This window comes from Medicago truncatula, chromosome 7, assembly GCF_003473485.1.
Source record: "Medicago truncatula cultivar Jemalong A17 chromosome 7, MtrunA17r5.0-ANR, whole genome shotgun sequence".
NCBI classification, from domain to species: Eukaryota; Viridiplantae; Streptophyta; class Magnoliopsida; order Fabales; family Fabaceae; genus Medicago; species Medicago truncatula.
In genome coordinates this window covers 45,094,536-45,114,841 of record NC_053048.1, presented here as the reverse complement: position 1 = coordinate 45,114,841, position 20,306 = coordinate 45,094,536, and the positions used below count along the sequence as shown (strand labels likewise).

The window sequence follows — 20,306 nt, the reverse complement described above, 5'->3', positions numbered from 1 at the left end:
TAACTACCAAGGAAAACTTCGGCAGTAAACTATCGAGGAAAACCTCGACATTTAACTGCCGCGGAAACTTCAAACCTATTTTTTTTGCGACAAAAACCATAAATTATCATTATTAATATTTATTGATTTTAAATTTTTCAATCATTATTTTGGTACGTTTCAAACAATTGCAGTATTATACTTATGCATATATATCTTAATAATAATAGCATTTAAATAGTGTAAAAATTAATCATTTGAATATTGTTTTACACATTACTTAAATTAATAAAAAAAATCGTTAAAATAATGGTGCACAACGATTTTTTTTAACGTAATAGTATGTTGTTATATTTTCTACATTAAAATAATTATGCACAACGATTTTTTTATTTAAGTAATTTGCAAAATAGTATTCAAATGCTTAATTTTTACACTCATTGAAATATTTTTTGAGGACTTAAATGCTCTTTATTTTTTTGTCAAGATTTAAATGATATTTTTATTAAGATATATATGCATAAGTATAATACTGCAATTGTTTGAAACGTACCAAAATAATGATTGAAACATTCAAAATCAATAAATATTAATAATGACAATTTATGGTTTTCGTCAACAAAAAAAAAAGTTTGAATTTCCACGGCAGTTAACTGCCGAGGTTTTCCTCAGTAGTTAACTGCAGCCGGTTCCATAATTCGGCAGTTAATTGCCGATGGGCATTTGAGTAATTTACATGTGTTTTTCAACTCCAAAGGCTTGGTCTAGTGGTAAAAAGACAGGTCTTGAATCCGAGAGAACCTGGGTTCGAGCCCCGCTAGTGCCTTTGGAGGGAGGTAAATGTAATTACCTTTGTAAGTGCTCTTTGAGCCCGAAGGTCTTCCCTGCCTTGGACTGGGGCACCATCCCCTCACCCTAAAATTTATGTAACCAAAAAAAAAAACCAAATCTTCTACCCTTTTTGGATCCATTTTGTTTCTTTTCAAAGAATGGATAAAAGAGAAAGTACCCCAATTTCTCTCACAACATGAGGAAGAACAAGGTTGCACAAGAAGCTTTAAACCCTAATTTCTCGACGGTGGCCAAAGTGTGGTGTGGTGTGGGTCGTACTAGCACCAAAAAAAGATAAAGGAAATGTATATATATTATAGTAATATAATGTTTTTATTCTGATTTTTTACAAAAAAAAAAAAAAAAAAAAAAAAAAAAGAACATAACAGAAATCAAAATAATATAAAGAACACAAGTATCCGTGCGTATCGAGACGTATCGGAAAGTATCAGATAATTATTTTTTAAAAAAATAAAATTTAATATTTGGATACTCTCCGGATACGTATCGGAAAGTATCGGGCAGGTATCGATGCAGGATACGCAGAGAATACGGTACGTCATCCATTTTGAAGTATCGGGGCTTCACAGGTTTTCTGTAACAGATTTTAGTTTTAAGGTTCTAAAGTATTTCTTTCAACAAATAAAAAGATGATTTTTTTTTTTTTGGGTCAAGAAAAAAGATAATATATTAATCAGACAATATTATGAAGTCTTCTAAAAAGAATACTGAGTAGAAAGTTATGATAACCGAGTTGTCAATGTCTCGATTTCACTTTTAAAGGGATTACAAAGGCTAATGTCTTAACTGATAGTACTAACAGAAATGATAAAAGGAAAAGCTATTTATAGTGACTTGGAAGAAATTACATGCATGAAAGCAATGACATTTTCACAAATTATAGATTAATCAACTTAAAAGCCTCCTTTGAAGTTGAAACAATGAGATGTTTCCTTAGAGGAAATTAATGTTCATCAAAATTTTGGAATAGCAAGCTTGAAAGTATCTGGCAAATAAAGTTGCAGTAATTAATTAGGACTGTTTCAAAAGAATGTGATAGCTAGTACTCAATTTTTTTTTTTGAAGGATAGTACTCAAAAGAATGTAAAAAAATAAAATTATCCTAAAAGAAATTACTATTTTGATTTTAAAACAATATTAATTATTTGTTTTTCCAGTCTACCATCGAATTAATATTACTCTCATCAATGTTAAATCAATATATTTTAGTATGAATCGATAATGTGACTGGAAGGTCACGGGTTCAAGTCCTGGAAACAGTCTCTTGTGTAAAAAATATGGTAATGTTGCATACAATACACCAAATGATGGGACCCCTTCCCGAACACTGCGTATGCGGGAGCTTTAGTGCACCGGATTGCCCTTTTTTTTATATTTCACTATGAATCGATGATTACACCTATACATTATTGATAAACAATAGTTTAGTAAAAATACTACTATTTATCGTTTTTTTATATACTATTTTTCTTAATATGTGTAAAATTGTTTGATGAGTCGCTATTTTTTGAGATGAGAGCAGTTTTTATACTTCAATTCAAATGTTCATGTCATTTTCTAGTAATGTGTTTACTACACATATATATTATGTCAAATTATTACATGAGGATAATCAAGTACCATAAATTTAGGGTATATATATGAAGCAACATAGAAGTATAGTTTATTCCATATGGTTTGGTCTTACTTACCATACATCATCATCCAAGTACAATACGGTTTAGTCTTATATGATATGGCTCATTTATTCCTTGACCAAAAACAATGCTGTTGCCATTCTCCTATTCAAGGACCATTTTGGTACATAGATGCTGTCTCTAACATTACATTAGAGAAATTGTCAGAGAGGGAGGGCTATGGTCTTTATGAATGAGGTGAGTGATTATGTTCTTTCTTGTTATAGGTGTTGGCTATGTCGAAGCCCGACATGTTAGGAATGCAAACAAAGTTTTCAGCAGAACTCTTTTTGTACATAACAGTGTTGTTGTTGGACACAAAAAGCAGACTTCACAGAATGGGAGCTTTTGCTGAAATGAGCGTGCTTATATACGTCATCAGCTACAACTTTTAACATAATATGATCAATACCCTCTTCAATTCTATGAAGAAAGGTGCAAAAAGAGAAGAGAAACCACAGCTTTTGCTTTTAGGTTTGGAAGTATTTTGTTTTGTACTTCATAATTACTGACAAAAGGTTAAAGCATTATTCCCTTTGCTTGCTTCATTTTCTTAATAATAATTTATCCTTTTTATTTCAATTGAAATTCAAATGTTGCTCATGTGGTGTTTTAGTAGAAAGAGATATCCTTTTATTTTATTTTGTAAATCGAGTATATATCTGCATGCGATTGCAATGATTAGTCCATCGAATCAATATGATAATAAGTGGCATTTATTCCACATATTGCAGATTTAAGGTCCCACGTCTTTTTTTAGATAGACGAAATGACAAAGTCATTATAAACTCACACACATAAGTGAAGGTATCCAGGTTAGAACCTCGGTCATGGCATCCGGCCTAACAATTTCGACATTTTGTCAGTTGAGCTAGGACTTCTGAATGATGTCTCTTTATATATAGTGAGGTAAATGTAATTCATTTTCATTTTTACGTGATCTTTTAGTCATGAGCTAGGACTTCTGGATGATGTCTCTTTATATATATAGTGAGGTAAATGTAATTCATTTTCATTTTTATGTGATCCTTTAGTCACGAGGTTTTCCTTACATTAAACTAAGTTCAATGCCTCACCTAATTATATAAAAAATATACCAATTTATTTCAAGTCAAATTTGGCTACTCTTTTGGACCACGAAGGAAGGACAAATAGATAACTAGTTGTCTAGTTCCACCTAATGGGTATAATGGTTAGTTCTTTCTTTGGACAAAAAAGTATACATAGATATTGTTGTTTGTTCTACACAACCCCACTTTTTTGTTTCCCTTTCTTTGATTTATTAAAGAAATAAGACCTTTCCATGTCAATTATACAAAATATGCTACGTATGGCCAGACTATACAAAGCGTCAAAATAATTAATACTCGCTCCGTCCCGTATTATAAGCAAAAAAAAAAATCACACTTATTAAAAAAATTAAAACATTGTAGTTTGTAATATAGTTTTTTGTGTTATTCTTGAAATAAGTTTTATAGAAAGTTGTAAAAATAATTTTCATTGGTTATTTATTATTGAGAAAATGAAAGAGAGAGCAAATTAAATGCACTTTGCATTTAATTTTCATTTGGAAAAGATAATTTTTTGAAACAATATAATTAAATATCATAAAAAGTTTGTATTTTTTACTTATAATTTGGGACAAAGAAAATGAGTTTTTTTTTCTCTTATAATTTGGAACGGAGGGAGTACATCATCAACAAGGAAAGAAAAAGAAATATAAATATGATTTTAGGTATAAAAAATTTAGATAAGAGGATTGTGTCTTGGTCTAAAATAGAGGATCTTCGAATTCAAATATCAATTAAAAAAGATTTATATTTATATTCTTTTAAAAATATTAGTTTCAAGTCTAAGACCCATCAATTTACTATTAGATCAAAATCCTTGAAGTTAAAGACAATACATATTTAATAAATGAATGTACCTCTAAATTGATTTGTTTGGATTGATGGTTTAAGCCAAAGCATTTGATCATTGGGTGTGATGTGAAAGAAGTTAACCTTCCTAGGCAAACATCTCCCGACACAAAACCAAATATGAGCAGAGAACGTGATAGATTAAAGAATCAAATAGATGCTCGAAGTGAATAGGAATGTGTACATCATTCTTTATTGGCTACCCACGGGAAGGAGGAAAAGAATTACTCCATCCGTCCCTTAATATATGACATAGTTGACTTCATTATACATTTCAATGCATAATTTTAAGTTTAAATGTCTTGAATAATATGTTAGAAAAAATCATAAAAATTTGATATTTTTTACTCATCGAGACGAATCTAGCGATATCTAATATGATATTATTTATCTATGTATATTGGTAGAAAAATATGATCAAAGTAAATTAGATCGAAATTGCAAATTTTCAACTAGATCATCTATTGCGGGATAGAGGGAGTACTACTAATTTGCTACTTGGCATCTTATAATAGAAAAATATTTAATCTTGTTGAAATCAATATAAAAATTTTGTAATGAAAAGTGTGAAAAAGTTGTACGGGAAGGAGGAAAAGAATATACTAATTTGCTACATCATTCTTTATTAGCAACTTTATGAAAATCTTTTTTTATGATTTCAATAAAAAAAAATAATTGAGTTGTGTTATTTGAATAACCATTGCAATAAAAAATATAATTGAGTTGTGTTATTTGAATAACAATTTAATTGATAACTTTTATGATAATCATAAATTTATAAAAGAAAAAGAGGTATTGACACAAAAATCAAAACAATAGAGAGAAAGTAAAAACATAATGTTAGTATGAAAGAGAAAGTTGTCACAAAAGTTATCAAAAAATGGTTGTACAAATATCATTTTTAAAAAAATTTACTTTTAATGTTCTCATAGTAGTCATCTTGTTTGAATGCAGGGTGTCGGAAATACATAAAGAGAATTTAAAATTGGGAGCTTCTACGGTGCAGTCAGAAAACTGATTTTTTTGAAAAAGTTAATTTTGATTTTAATGTTTGATTCATTTTTAAATTGTTGATTACTGATTAATGATCAATAGTAATTACACTTTGTGGGGTGATATTATGATCAATTGTTGATTACTGATTAATGATCAACATCTTGGACTTACAGGTACTATTTTATCGTTGGAATCTTTAACATGCAAACAAAGTTGATGATATTATGTGATAGTCTTAAGTGTTACACTTTGTGGGGTGTTACGCTTATAACAAGGTAGGATAAAATTAGATTAAGTGCAGTCTTGTTAATCTGATGAATTGATGATACTATGAGGATTGAACTTTTGATGTCATTGTACAAACGGTGTGGTGTTACTCATTACATTTTTTATGTTATAGTGTTAACTTCACCAAAAAAATCATTTTTATGACTTCACCGTAGAATTTTCTTTTAACATTACTCATTCAGGTCTCATGTGTAAGCAAGAAAGAGAAAAAAATCACATCCTTTGAAAATAGTTAACTAAGTGGATTTAAGTCATCATAAAAAAGCACAATCATTCCAATTTTACCCTTGCAACTGATTTGGAAAGTATTTAAAATATTGGAATATAAATAATTATAGTGGATTTAATTTAAGGGTGAATTTGAAATGGAGGCATGAAATATAAAGTTATAATAGACTTTTATTTATATTTGAGAGCATGAGAATTTTTTATTTGTTATTTACATGTAAGACCAGAGGAAGTACATTGTTAGCAAAAATATGTAAGGGCTTACATATATAGATCCTCTTACTTTTATATTGATCAATATTCGCTTTTCCATCAAATGTGTGATTTCTAACTTACACTTGACACAATATTTCTTTACATCACTTCATCGCCACACTCTGATTTCCTTAATCCCAAAACCACATTGCACCAACTTCAAATGTATAAGGACCTTAATCCCTAAACGACATTGCATCAACTTCAAATGTATACCAAAAACAAAGGGTGCGTAAAGGATATGTTGTGAACCTCAATAGAGATGTGTACAAAAAATAACATGAGAAAGTTAAAACACTTCAAAAAGATTAACACTTTTGAAGCATATAAATTAGACTATTACTTTTTCCACCCTGTTTCCTTCTCGCGTGCCCTGCAAAAATTCCATAAATACCCCTGGTCCGGATTACGTAATTCGGACCAGATTGTTAGTGTTTCCGGAATATATAATCCGGACAAATACGATATGAATATTTTGTGTCTTTCTTTGATGTCAAGGGTCTCTATTGACCGTTATACGACACTCGCATAAGCTGCAATGCAATTGCAGGGGTCGTATGAGCGGTCAACAATGACCATGACACCACTAACACTCCTAAAATCTACCTAAAAAACTATAAAAAAAATGAAGAAAATGTTGAACATCCAAGTCTTTTTATAGCCTAAAATAAGTCATAGGTAATTTGGAAGTCAAGGAAAACGTGTTTTTCATTCAAAACCGTCCAAAAAACGTATTAAAACTCCACTAACCGGCATAACCTTTGGTGAAACGTCACCGGCCAAAATGTTACTGAGGGTTTCCGGATTTTATAATCCGGAATGCATGAAGCTATTCCGGATTTTAAAGTCCGACCTGCATCAAACCCTTTTGTTTGGATCGTTTTCGTTGCAAATGCCTTGAAAAAAAATAGAACAAAGGTACATAACATAAATTGAAGCAACATAAGACAAATAAACAGTTAAAAAAACCATGATAACAGAAATGATGAATCTTTTGGGAAGATGTTTTCAAGAGGATTTCTTTGAGTTAGATCATGCTGCCTTGCCAAATGACATATTCATCTGGAAGGCAGCAAGATCTAACTCATAGCAACCTCTTAATATTTTTGAGTTATCTATGTATCAAGGAGGCATCAAGGAGTATCTATATATTTTTGACAGCATGCTGAGGATCTTCATCATGTCGTTATATAGAGATCTATATATTTAAAACAGCATGAGAAAGATCCTCAGCACAATGACAAAAATTTGCATGGTCTCTTTGGTGTGCTTGTTTTGTATTTTTGACAGCATGCTGAGGATCTTCATCATGCAGTCAAATAGAGAGCTAACTCATCTATTTGCGACCGCATGAGAAAGATCCTCAGCTTAATGACTTAAATTTGCATGGTATTCTTTGTTGTGTTTGTGTGTTTTGATGGTGTTGAAGCTGAAAACTGGTGAGGATGTATTTATAGAGGTCCTTGGATGTTGTGGACCACATAAACTCCTGGTGCAATGTGGTCCATACAAAAGAATTCTATGCTGAGGTATTCCGGATTTCGTAATCCGAAAATCATATATTTTGGTTATTTTATCGAATAAATGAACATATTAGACGTAAATTAAAACATAATGAAAGTTTAAATAATATATATTATTCAAAACATAATGCAACTACTTAATTCAACAACACATAACTAACACGCAATTAAAACAACATAAAACACGCGATTAAGTAAAACATAGCACATTATCACAGATCATCTAAACTAACTTCTTCCTCCTCTGGTCCCTCAAGCAGAGCCCGGATCTCTTCGTGGTTCCTGGTCCGGTGCAAACTTTTCAGAATTTGTTCAGCAGATCTAACCAACGAAGCGACCAACTCGATCGGTCCTCTTGTACTGTGCTGACCGAAGACATAGAACATGGTTCGCACGTCGTCGTTGTTCTTGAGTTTCATCCGGTTGAAGCGAAGAGATCCGGTTGAGTCGGCGTTATAGAGGTATGTGGGCGTTGTGGACCACAAAAATTGTCGGTGCAATGTGGGACGCACAAAAGAATCCAATGCTGAATAAATTCGGATTCTAAAATCCGAACCAACCCTCACCATACTCAAAGTTTCAATTTTCCCTTTGTTCACCCCAGTATCGTATGTTTCCGGAATATGAAATCCGGAATATATGTGTATTCCGGATTACACCAGAAGCTTTTGGTCGGTGGTCTGCACCGCAAAGAAAATGTTTTTCAAACGTTTTGGATGGTGGTCAAGTTGAAAAACGTGTTTCTACACTTTTTTTTTACCGGCATTGATGGCTTCCCCACGTTTTTTAATCTCCTCCCCTATAAATATGGTTCATTTCCTCAAACATTTGCACACCTTCTTCTTTCTCCTCTTCTCCTCTACAACGATGTGTTTTCATCGTTGGCCTTTGTGCTCCCCGATTTTCGGATATCAAACCATTAATTGATTTGAATCGTCAATCTTTGAACTCTCAATTTTTATTCGTGGGAAGGGAAAAAATGAGTAAAAACCCTTATCGAGACTTTGGATTCGGGGGTTGGTTTCGAATAGGGAAGGTGTTAAGCACCCTAAACGACTTCGGTACTCCGAAGGAACCGCTTACTTAGATTATCTTGTGCTAAATTCATTTGCTTACTTGAAAAATTATTACCTAAAAATCTAAGTAAAAGAATGGAGGGAGAAGAAGTATGTTTTTGGTTGTTTTTATTTGATTTGGAAGGACAAGTCCTCTGCCTACGTACCCTTTTGGGAAAGGGATCAAAACCGACGTAGTTCCACTAAAAAATTTCTTTGGTGGGTTAGGTTGATTTTAAGATTTTCTTGAAAATGGTTTTAAGAAGAGAAAGAGGCCTCAAGGCATGAGATAAAAGAAATGAGTGAGGTTGATTGATTTTAAATTTTGAAAATGATTGAAGTTGAATTAAAATTGATTGAGAGTTTGATTAAGAAAATAAAGGAAAAACGTTATTAAGAAAATGATTTTGAAGTTTTGCATATTTGATTTTTTTTTGAGAAAATGATTTTTCTAAACTAACGGTGAAAACTAACGTAACGTCGTAGAAAAACGAGCGGAAAGCGGTAAATAAATTGTGGTAGTGTCGGTGCAAGTGTCGGTGCTTGTGTTACCTACATTATTACATCAATTCCTAAATACAACCCTAAGGCCTTTATGCCAAAATAAAATGCAAGAAATAAAACTTACATCAATTTCCTATTTATACACACTAAGTCGATGACAAAATAAAATGATGAGAAAATTAAATGTGCATGCTATGATTCAAAACAAAGATTAAATCGTTAGTGAGCATAAGAAAATATTGAGATGAAATGAGCAAAAATTAAAATGAACATGTGGAAACAAATAATAGACAAGAAATTAAGAGATGACATGTAAAACTAGCAAGTAACAAATAAAAATATCATATATAAAGACACAATAAGCAAGAATTAAGAAACAAGGGAAGGAATGAGCCAAGAAAAAACAAGTAAAATGGATTTTAAGACTTGGAGGTTAAAATGATGGAAAAACATTTTTTAGAATTTTGAAGTGTTAAAATATCAAGAAAATGGAGTAAAAGTATTAAAAAAATGAAAAGACAAATAAAAACAAAGTTTGGCTCAGCAGGATTAATTCTGGACAGTTGGATTAATCCAGAGGTCCAGATCTGAATCCCAAGATCTCATCACAGCCATAGGATCTAAGATCCAACGGTTAAAAAGTAAAGCACACAGTGTAGTAGCAAGAAAGCAGCGCACAGAATTGAAAGGTAGTATAAAAGCAAGGCTACAGGTTTTTAACTCATTTCAAACCATAAAACATCTCTCTAAAAAAAAAATTTGAGTTCTCCCTCTCACACTAAAATGACAGCGCCCCCTACTTCTTCTTCTCCGGCGAGATAAATTTTCCGGCGCGGTGGCCGGTGGTGGCACCACCGCGCCGGAGTTTTAAACTCCTTTTTTTTCAAAACAAAATATACCTCTAGAAATCCTTTTTTGTATAGAGTCCGAATCCGAACTTAGAATTTTAAAATAGAACACCAGTCGGCCTAGATCTAGACCTAAAAGTAAAAGAAAATTACCTTCTTACCTCCTCTGTGCGGTTCTGATCCGTTTTGGATTTCTCGTCCTCTTCTCCGATTCGCTTACTTGAACTCCGATCTGCTCCTTTGTGTCTCGGCTTTGTTGAACCTTCTCCTTTTAGATCGTTTCGGATTCCTCTCCAGTTCGTCCTTGAAGGTTCGAAACCGGCTCCGATTCGCTTCTCCTTTTCGTCGGTTTCGATTCGGTTTACGGTGTTATGAATAGTAGCAATGGATTTGTAATGTTGAGTTTGTTATAGTATACGGAAGATTCGAATTCTACTGTTGAGAATTTGTTGCTTTGAAAACGAAATCATTTTTTGTGATTATGAATTTGTGTTTGGTTAGTGATTTGGTTTTGAAAGATTCTGGAATTTTATGGTAAAATTGCTATGATGTTCTTGTGTTGTTCATGAGAAATTGGGGTTTAGATCTGGAATATCATGAAAGATAAAGAAGTTAGGGTTTGTGACTTTGACTGTGCGGATGATTGGTGTGTCAGTGTGTGAACAGTGCAGCCTCCTCTCTCCAATGATTGGACAGTGTACTTATAGTGACAAAATAGGGTTGGCTCTGGTACACATCAAAGACCAAAATACCCCTGTTGGAGACTTGGGGATAAAGACTTAACAAATAAAAATAATAAGAAACAAAAAACAGAAAAATAAAAAATGACAAATAAAATAAAAATAAAATATTAATTAATAATAATAAAAAAAAATCCTTTCGAAATCTGACATGAGGTACTTCAAAGTATCCTCCCTGCCGAAATTTTGTCTGAAATGATTAAAAGGACGTGATTTTTAAAATATGATTAAACCTTTTAAAATGACTTGATTATTATGACTAACAAGACTATAAAATGCGCTCAAAAAGTTATAAAAATGCAGATAAAAGTTTTTAAATGATTAAAGAAGAAAAACGCGAGTTTTAAATGGTAAAAAAAACGAATAGAAGAGAATGTGGACTATTTCAAAATATGGACAAAAAAGATTTTAAATGGTCCAAATTTGGGGTATGACAGCCTTTCATACAAAGAGGCCTATTTGGAAATCCATCAAGGGTCATATGATCGGTCAATAGGGAAGGGGTCAGTCTGGGTGTGAGGTTGGTTTGCCTGGGTGTCATGTTGACCATCATGGTCTCTTGTTCCCTAAAGGCCCATGTGCCCCCTCTGTCTCCCCACCAACACCAAAGCAGCTGGTATGTCCTATTAGGCAGCATTGATTTCTTCTTCCCCACCATCTTCTTTCCTCCCCCCTCTTTCCTCTCCACCGGTGGCTGGAGCCACCGGTATTGCTTATGTAATAAGTTAAGAGTAGAAATAGATTTATGATATTATGTAATAAGCTTAAAAAGCTTGAAAATTATTGTAATGTATTGTTCATATATTAATAAAATCAGTTATTTTTATGTTTGTGTCTTTTTATTTCTGTTTTTTATTTTATTTGCATTTTATTTTACGAATTTTGAAGATTAAAATTGCAAAACTTCTGGTAAAATATTATTCCAGATTTTCAAATCCGGAAACATCTGCAAAATTCTAACAATACCATCCGGAAAACGAAATCCGGACCAAGGGTAAAATTGAAAAAAAAATAGGGCGCGCGAGGAAAGACATAGGGTGGGAAAAGTAATAGTCTATAAATTAACCCTTCAATGGTTAACTTCTAATTAAAAAAAAAAATGGTTAGTATTACATACACATACATAACTAGTCATGGATGTATTAAAATATTGATATGTTGTTACTCTTAGCCTATATGTGATGATCCCCAACAGTTTCTAAAAAACAGTGGGGTGTGTGTGGACGGGGGATGGGGGTGTATTTAGCTCAATGTGGTGATCACTCGGTCTACGGACAGGAACAAAACATAAATATGTAAAAAAACAAGATGAACCGGTTGTATTTTTTGTAGGAACCGTCAGTGTGTGAATCAATCTTACAATTGATGTGCAGTATTATTCCATATAAAGCATACTCGTTACCAGAATAATGTACATCTTATGGAAAATGCCAACGCAAATAATCAAAACCAATCCAATATAGCACAACATTAATGTACATTATCCAATGGAATTGGTCATGCAAGTGTATGAGGAAACCTTAGATCACTGTTTTGTTTAAAGCTCTTGGCCAACCAAATAGCTGTTTCCCTTGGAGAAACCTTCTCAGGCCCAAATGGCTTCAGCAATACACCAAGCTCGTCAAACCTATGTTGTTGTAGCAGTCTAGAACTGAACTCTAGCAGCCCCTCCAATGCCTCAGCACGTTGCTGGTACGATGATGTGTCAAACCGATGCTGACGTGACTCGGATGAGGAACGGCTTGAAACACCGGTTGTAACATAGTTAGAGCATTCACTGGCACTGCCCTTTGGAAATCGAACATCAGTGCCAGCATCAGTGATGCTGGTGGGGACAGTAACTTTTTTGTCCACCAGGATTGTACACTTGTCCTTTGTGATTGTGCAATCAGCACTCCCTGTTGAGGTAGAAGAGTGTTTGGCTGATGCTGTTGATGATCTTCGAATGACATGGAAGAATGGATCCTCATAAGAGGCTGTTGAGAATTCTGCCATCTTGTCAATCTGAGGTGCATCAACAGAAACATTTGGAGAGTCTGCGTAATCAACATTGGTGTAGAAGCTTGTTGTGTTCCTTCCTCTTGTGTGAAGCGGAAGGGATGCTCTCCGAGTTGGCATGGCAGACTTACCCGATGGTGCTCGAGGTACCGGAAGCTGAAACGATTAACAGACACTAAAATCAATAAAACAGCCATCGATTATCTTGTAACATGTGAAACTCTCTTCATGAAGTAATACATTGTAAATATCACCACCAATTATGCTCTAATAGAAGTCAATAGAAGGTTATTATCGAATGAAGTTTGACATTTGATCCAATCTCATCAGCATAATCTTGGCTAACATAAGTTTTAAGCAGTTTCTATATTCGAACCTACATGCAGCACTCACCCTGCCTAAATGTATCATGATATAAATATAAATTCAAATGTCAAAGGTATAAAGAGAATTGATAATATTGAGCCATAGAGAGGATAAACTTACCGATTCACGCTTTGGACCAGTAACATGGATCTTTGGTGGTGGCGGTGTCTGCCTTCTGGCAGCGGAAGAATCCTTAGCTATTCTAAGTCTTGGTGTTCTCTCACCAGTTGAGGACTTTATGGCTTTTGATTTGTTAGTATTGCAGTAATCACGGACACCACCAGCAGATAAGTTGTAGAGCTTCTCTTCTGAACAAGTGGATAATCCTTGACCTCTTTGCATAGAATATTGAGAACTTTGTTCAGTTCCAGAAATACTAGGATTCAAGGCCCTGTGATTGTTTAGTGACAGGTATCTGTCTTGGTCAGAAAGAGTAGAAACAGATTCCGGCTCCATAAATCGAGTTCTCCTACCATAGTTTGAATCGGGCCATTGGAGCGGAAAAGCACTTCTTCTGGGGCTATTTAATTTTTGGTGAATTTTAAGAATGTAAGGCTGCAGATGTGGATGATTTAGTAACTCTCCAGCCTGTTAAAACACACTTAGCTTAAGTTGTTTCGAATATATACACAAAAATAAAGTTAGCAAGTTTACTTTATGCAAATTTTGCATATACTACTAGTCATGTGAGGGTTACTAAAAGAACAAAGAAAACTTCAGCAAACACTTTAATTTGCAAATATAGCAATGTTTCACATAAATATATATATAATATATAGACATTTGCTTGACTTAAGAAAACCTTCACATGTGTTTCGACTTTTAAAATGTTCGCCTCAAGAAAATGAAGAGCCAAACTTAAAACAGTGACAACTTCGAAGACAACAGCAACAAATTAAAACTCTATTATATTTAATCAGCACAAAAAGAGAATAATGAACATTGGCATTAATGACTTATAGATCTAAACAAATAGTCCTAATAAATAGGGTCTTGGCTTTTGACATGCACTCTAGCACTGGCACACATGCCAGAGGCTTTAATTTATCAACAAAATTTATTTCACTTTTGTTTACTCATGCATGGTCAGAAAATTCCCCCCTCTTTCTAATTGCATGCTCTTCCCCTTAAATACTGTGGAAAGTGGCAACCTTACAATTTATATTTTCACATTTTTTAGGAAAAGAATGTCGTTTTAGTTTGAGACCATATCAGAGTATATGAATTGCATTAAGGAGTGTGATTGTAAACAGAAAAAAATACATGTCTTCGTATCAGAGTATATGAAGTTTGAGACCATATCAAGTAGAATTTCTGTCTTACAACACATAATGAGGAAAACTAAAAGGTAAAATAATTTTTAAAAATGGAAGTGAAAACATGAGAGCAGAAAATTGAAATCTGCATCTAATCAAACTATGACATCTGACCCATAACCATCACTGACAATCAGAAACTACCATGACTAGTTGATATCTATTGATCATGTCTTGATAAATGCAAAGAATACACAAAGATAAAACTCACAGTTGGCCTTAGCTCTGGATTTTTCCGCAGCATACTTTTGACAAGCCCTCGGCTGAAAGAAAGAAGAAATATATCACAATAAGCTACACAACTATGTCATTCACCGAGATACATAACTTCAGTGTAAAAAAATTATGATATAAAAGATTAAATGACCAAGAAAGAGAATTGACAAGATATGCAGACGCCACAATAAAATTTAGAAGCACATCAGGGTGGACATAAAATCTGATGTAGGTTTGATAAACAATGAATGAATGTATGGATATGATGGTCATTATAAATTCTGTTCAATATCTGCATGTATGCATACTCGCATAAGCCAACCATTGACCCTTATCAAATTTAGTATGAATGGTCATATGGGCACTACAATATCAGTTGAATAAAGCAGGGAAAAAATATTATTCGATAATAACGTAATATTTTTATGGAACAAAGGACTCACAAAGCACTAGAGTACATAGTTGGCAGTGGAGATACAATAGACTTGTTTATTTTGTGAATCAAAGCTTGTATGTCCTGTCCAGATAAAGAAAACACACACGAAGATATAAATAAATAAAATGATTAATGTTGTGCTCCAAGCTTTAGAAATGTGAAGTACTGAAAGTCGATAATCCATCATAAAAGAATGAGAATTTCCAAAATAATACAATTCAAAGTCTCAGGCACCATTATGAATGTTTATGATCCAAAAGTTAAAAGTTACTGGTTACAAATGAACTACTACAAAACCAGTAAATCTACTACATGAAATTTTAATTTTTTGCTGTTAACATTTCAGTTGTTTAAGAACTGTGAATAAAAAAGCTTAAAATATTGACTTACAAAAGCTTTAAAAGCTGGCCTGTGAGCAGCCATTTCGTAAACACAGCATCCTGGCAAATATTACAAGTCATATAACAAATTACATATGCAACTAAAGTAAGACGAGCAAAAGAAAGAGGGATTGAACGTAGTGCAAAATAAATCTATTTTACCCAAAGACCAGATATCTGACTTAGAGCCATAGGGTATATCCGCTAGAAGCTCTGGGCACATATAACTTGGAGTCCCAACAATCTGAGTTTAAAGCAAGAACAAAAAGTTACTACTCCAAACAAAATAGCTAAAACAGTAAACAGAACTGTATTTCCACACTATCACTCACTGAGGAAGCAAGATCATCAGATGTCAACAGTTTAGCAAGACCAAAGTCTCCTGCATCAAACATACACTACATTAGGATAACATACTAAAAATCAAAACGCAATAGAGACATCGAAAGAGAAGTGTGAGAATCAGATGGGCAATGCCATTTACCTAGACGTATATCTTGATTCTTTGTCAAGAATATATTTGAACACTGAAATAGACGAGGAAATAACATCATAAACAGCTGGTTTTGAAAGTTCTCTAGGATATCAGCTTTATAACATCTTCTGTTATTGAACTTAAAGAAGTCTTTTACCTTGACATCACGATGAAGAATATGATTTACATGTAAGTAATCAAGAGCCATCAGTAACTGGACAAGCCACTTGCAGAGTTTCTGCCAAAAGATGACAGATATCAATTATGTCATATAGTTCCAAAGAGCATTGAAATAGGAATGAAAATTATCCATCAGAGCTCAAAAGTGAAGGGAGTTGCTGCGAGAATGACCAACCTCTTCAGGAAAGTTAACACCATTGGCCTTTTTTACAGTTTCGGCCCTGGCAATCAGACAAATTATGAAAAGTTACAAGACTACACATTTGACAATTGAAAAGATAAAAATGTCTTCATAAATGCTCTAACTCCATCAAATACTTGAATTCAGTTTGAAACATGACTTACATATCCCCTCCTTCGCAATAGCCGATGATAATACATACAAAACAACCCTGGAAATAAAGATACCAGCTTGCTAAGTATCATAAATCAATCAAGATTATAAATCCAAATGACGGGTTACAAAAGAGGTTCTCGAGTTAAAACTTAAGATCTCCGTTGGTAAACTAAAACAATAAGCATTCCTTAGTTTAGAATTTATCACATTAGTCAAAAACAGAAAACAAAGTTTAAACCTCGTGCTCGCATCATTTTTAGTAAGTTAAGCAAAACACACATGTGCCACACACACACACACACGCATCCAAAGTATGAAGAGCAACATAATCAGAAGGTTCTGATTGAAAACAAGGCTGACCTTTTCTACCCAAGAATCTTTATACTCCACAATAAAGGGATTGCGAACTTTAGATATAAGCTCCATCTGCAAAAACAAGGAACAAGCATGGAATCTTACAATCTAATATATAAGAAAAGAAAGACAACATAAATATCATTTTCACATTTAAAAATATAAAACAACAAGTAGAAATTAATTCACTATAAATAACAAATTCAAATCTAAAATTGATTAAAATGAACAAAGGTAGGCTTGAAGATCAACTTAAAATTTCATGTGCAGAATATCAAGACGTGACTATATACAAGAATGAATGCGCCATGTTCAACATCAAACATATTGTCTTCCACACTCTCCTTTAAGGAAAAAGGATAATTATGCATCAAACCCCAAAGAAAGATGGAAGGCACTCAATAACTTGATTCCATTTTCCTCAAATAACTGCAAAAACAGAAGTAAAAAGGAGTGGATTACCTCCTGATGGGCCGACCTACGGGTTCTGTCAGTTTGGCGAGCAAGACGGATCTTCTTGAGGACATACCTAAGATGTAACGACATAAACCAAAAAAAAAATTATATGATATAACAACTTATCAATATAATGAAATGCGTAAGTCACATTTAAATACTTAAAAATAAACCTGAAAAGGATATACAATATCGTATCATAAATCATATTTACACTCACTTTTTCTTTTCATGCTTGTGCCTCACAAGTAAAGCACAACCAAATGCACCTTTACCAATCTGTTCTAGAACTTCATACTGCTCCATTTGAACTTAAACTACTTCACCACTTACTGTCCTCCACAAAGTGACATTCCTGGAAATCATAGCAAACTTTAGTTCATCATCACAAAGTAATATCAACAAACACACACACACACACACAAAATAACACAATTCATTAACCAAGTGAAGTGACTAATGAGCTTCAGTTAAGGACAAATCGTTCAGGAGACCCCGAATTCAAGTCCTGGCTGAAACAATCTTTGCCAGACTTTACTTACCTCAGGGCCCCTTTCCCTGAGACCGAGAAGGTTAATACCAAAAAATAACATAATTCATTAATACTAAAAATGAATACCGCGGAGAATTGAAAAATCAGATTCAGCTCCAAACTACAATTCAGTTCCAAAAGTCACAGGACACTGAACACAGGTTTATGAATTGAGAATTCAATTCAATCCTTAGATGGTAACTGATAATTAAAATCTCAACCTAATTCCAGAAAAAACAATACCTAAACATAGCAATAGAGCAAGATTGTTATCAGGTAAGCAATTAACACTCTCTGACAAACATGTACAGACTCATAAATTTCAAACTAACACAAAGTTTCTAAAATTATCAAAACCATACAAGTAGTTGTATAAGAAGCATAAATAACACCAACCATATAATAGATGTAAATTTGTAATAAATAGCAACAAAATTGTTCAACAACTAACATGCAACCCTAAAAATAGAAATTTATTTTATTATCAATAATAAATGAAAAATAAAATAAAATTTAAAATTTAAATGAAAATGAAATTAATTACCATAAGGAAAAAAACACAAAGTAAAAATTAGAAAGAGAAAAGAACAAGATCATGCATGTTTAGAGGAAAAGAACCTGAATTAGGCAAAGTGGCTGAGAAATTTGAAAAAGTGTTCTGCACTAGTAAAGGTTATAAGAATAATGAAATAATCTATAGTGTATGATATAATATTAATATATACTATATGAAATGACATGTGTATGATATAATATTTGTCACATTAGAATTTAAAAAGGATGAATGAATGAATGAATAGTATATTAGAAAAAGAGAGAGCGCCAAGAATTAGAGTAGACGTAAAAGGGACGTGTGAATTCAAAAATGATGAGAGAGGGTGGGGTGGGTCCAAATCGAAAGAGCTAAAGCGTGTGACAATGATAAATAAATAGATAGCAATGAAACTTGTTTAAGACAAAAATAATATAAGGTGCTCCCACCACATCATATGCGTGATATTGTATCTTTTCCATATTCTATATTAATTTAAAAAATATTCTTTTAGCTTAAAATTCATGCATACTACTACACATTGTTGTCTGATTGATTCTCAGTTAAAGAGTGATCAATCATGTATCCACAAGTTTAGGTAGACAAGTTTCCAATTTTACGGTTATAATAAGCAGGGCGTAACAACAAAGCTGTGTTATTTGAACATTTAATTTAGATTTTGTGTGTGGTACCCACAATGTGAAAGTAGTGATTAGTGTAGTCATTATTATCAATATTATTAATTGATTTTGTGGAAACATACAAAAATTTGAGACGATTAATGCTAACTTGGTGTGCTCTTACACTTCTTTGATTTGGAATCATACCAAAGTGCATTCTTATTCTTCTAAGAAGCAAAAAATTGGGATTTTAAGAGTTTTATTTGTCCAGGCTCATGTGCCTGATGTTCCTTCTATCAAGGAGGTGCCATGGCAGCCCCTTCACCCAATTCTTAACTTGGTCAAGTGTAGTAATATTGATGATTCTACTAAGAGTTATCTCGACCCTGCAACTTCATGGATAAGAAAGCAAATTATTTAGGTAGCTTTGCGATCAATCTACACAGCAGTACTTCCTTTCAAGCTGTGCTCCATTGATCGATGAATGTTATTGTGATAGGTTATAGGCCAACTCTGAACTTGTTTTGTTGAACAAGGTAAAATGAATTATATTACTATAAGGGAATAAAGTTTACTCCCTAGCATAAGGTGTGCAAATAAATCAAAAAGACGCTCAAACCTCTCTCGGAAGGGAACCGCCCCCACCCAGCAATCAGTACAAAAATAAGTAGTAAAACCATTATCAACCTTTCTTTAAATACTCTCCTCAAACCAACTCCCTCCCTCACCACCAATCCCCTCACGGATTTTCACAATCTCCCTCCACCAAGCAGACCCATTCCTTCCCCATTCTTTGATGCGCCCCCTCTCCTCACCATAACGAGAGGACAACGCCTTAAATCACAAAACATCCCTATCCATCAGACACCTCCAACACCATTTTCCTAAAAGTGCAATATTAAATTCCTTCAACCACCGCACCCCAAACCACCTAACTCCTTACTTGTGCGATAAAAAACCAAATGGGTGACTTGTATTATTGTTTATTCAAAATTTTATGATACACAATTGTTTTCGGAAAACTTGTTTTAACTTCTTTTTTTCAATATGCCCCATTTTTCTAGAAAACATATACACCCTCCGGTCACTAATATAAGCAAAAATCTACTTTTTAGATACATTCAATTAATGATGTATGTGACATATAATAAAGACCACATACATCATTAATTGAATGTATCTAAAAAGTGAAATTTTTGCTTATATTAGTGACCGGAGGGTGTATAAAGCTTTCGGGTTTGCATA

At 33.3% G+C, this 20,306-nt stretch overlaps 1 protein-coding gene across 2 annotated transcripts; it reads right to left on the bottom strand.

Annotated features, from left to right (window-relative positions):
- Positions 1 to 12,155: 12,155 nt before the first annotated feature.
- LOC25499156 (serine/threonine-protein kinase Nek4) lies at positions 12,156 to 18,681 on the bottom strand. 2 transcript variants are annotated; one of them, XM_013594330.3, is made up of 15 exons: positions 18,528 to 18,681; positions 17,598 to 17,732; positions 17,384 to 17,450; positions 16,928 to 16,993; positions 16,576 to 16,622; positions 16,406 to 16,451; positions 16,208 to 16,288; positions 16,060 to 16,102; positions 15,908 to 15,957; positions 15,738 to 15,819; positions 15,586 to 15,635; positions 15,203 to 15,276; positions 14,755 to 14,806; positions 13,348 to 13,815; positions 12,156 to 13,017 (listed from the first exon to the last, which is right to left on the bottom strand). In XM_013594330.3, the coding sequence occupies exons 2-15, from the start codon at positions 17,681 to 17,683 to the stop codon at positions 12,361 to 12,363; spliced, it is 1,869 nt and encodes a 622-aa protein (XP_013449784.1). In that variant the 5' UTR covers positions 17,684 to 17,732; positions 18,528 to 18,681; the 3' UTR covers positions 12,156 to 12,360. The 2 variants fall into 2 exon arrangements, with proteins under 2 accessions (XP_013449784.1, XP_024626273.1); XM_024770505.2 differs by lacking the exon at positions 18,528 to 18,681 and adding an exon at positions 18,153 to 18,291.
- Between the last annotated feature and the right edge of the window lie 1,625 nt (positions 18,682 to 20,306).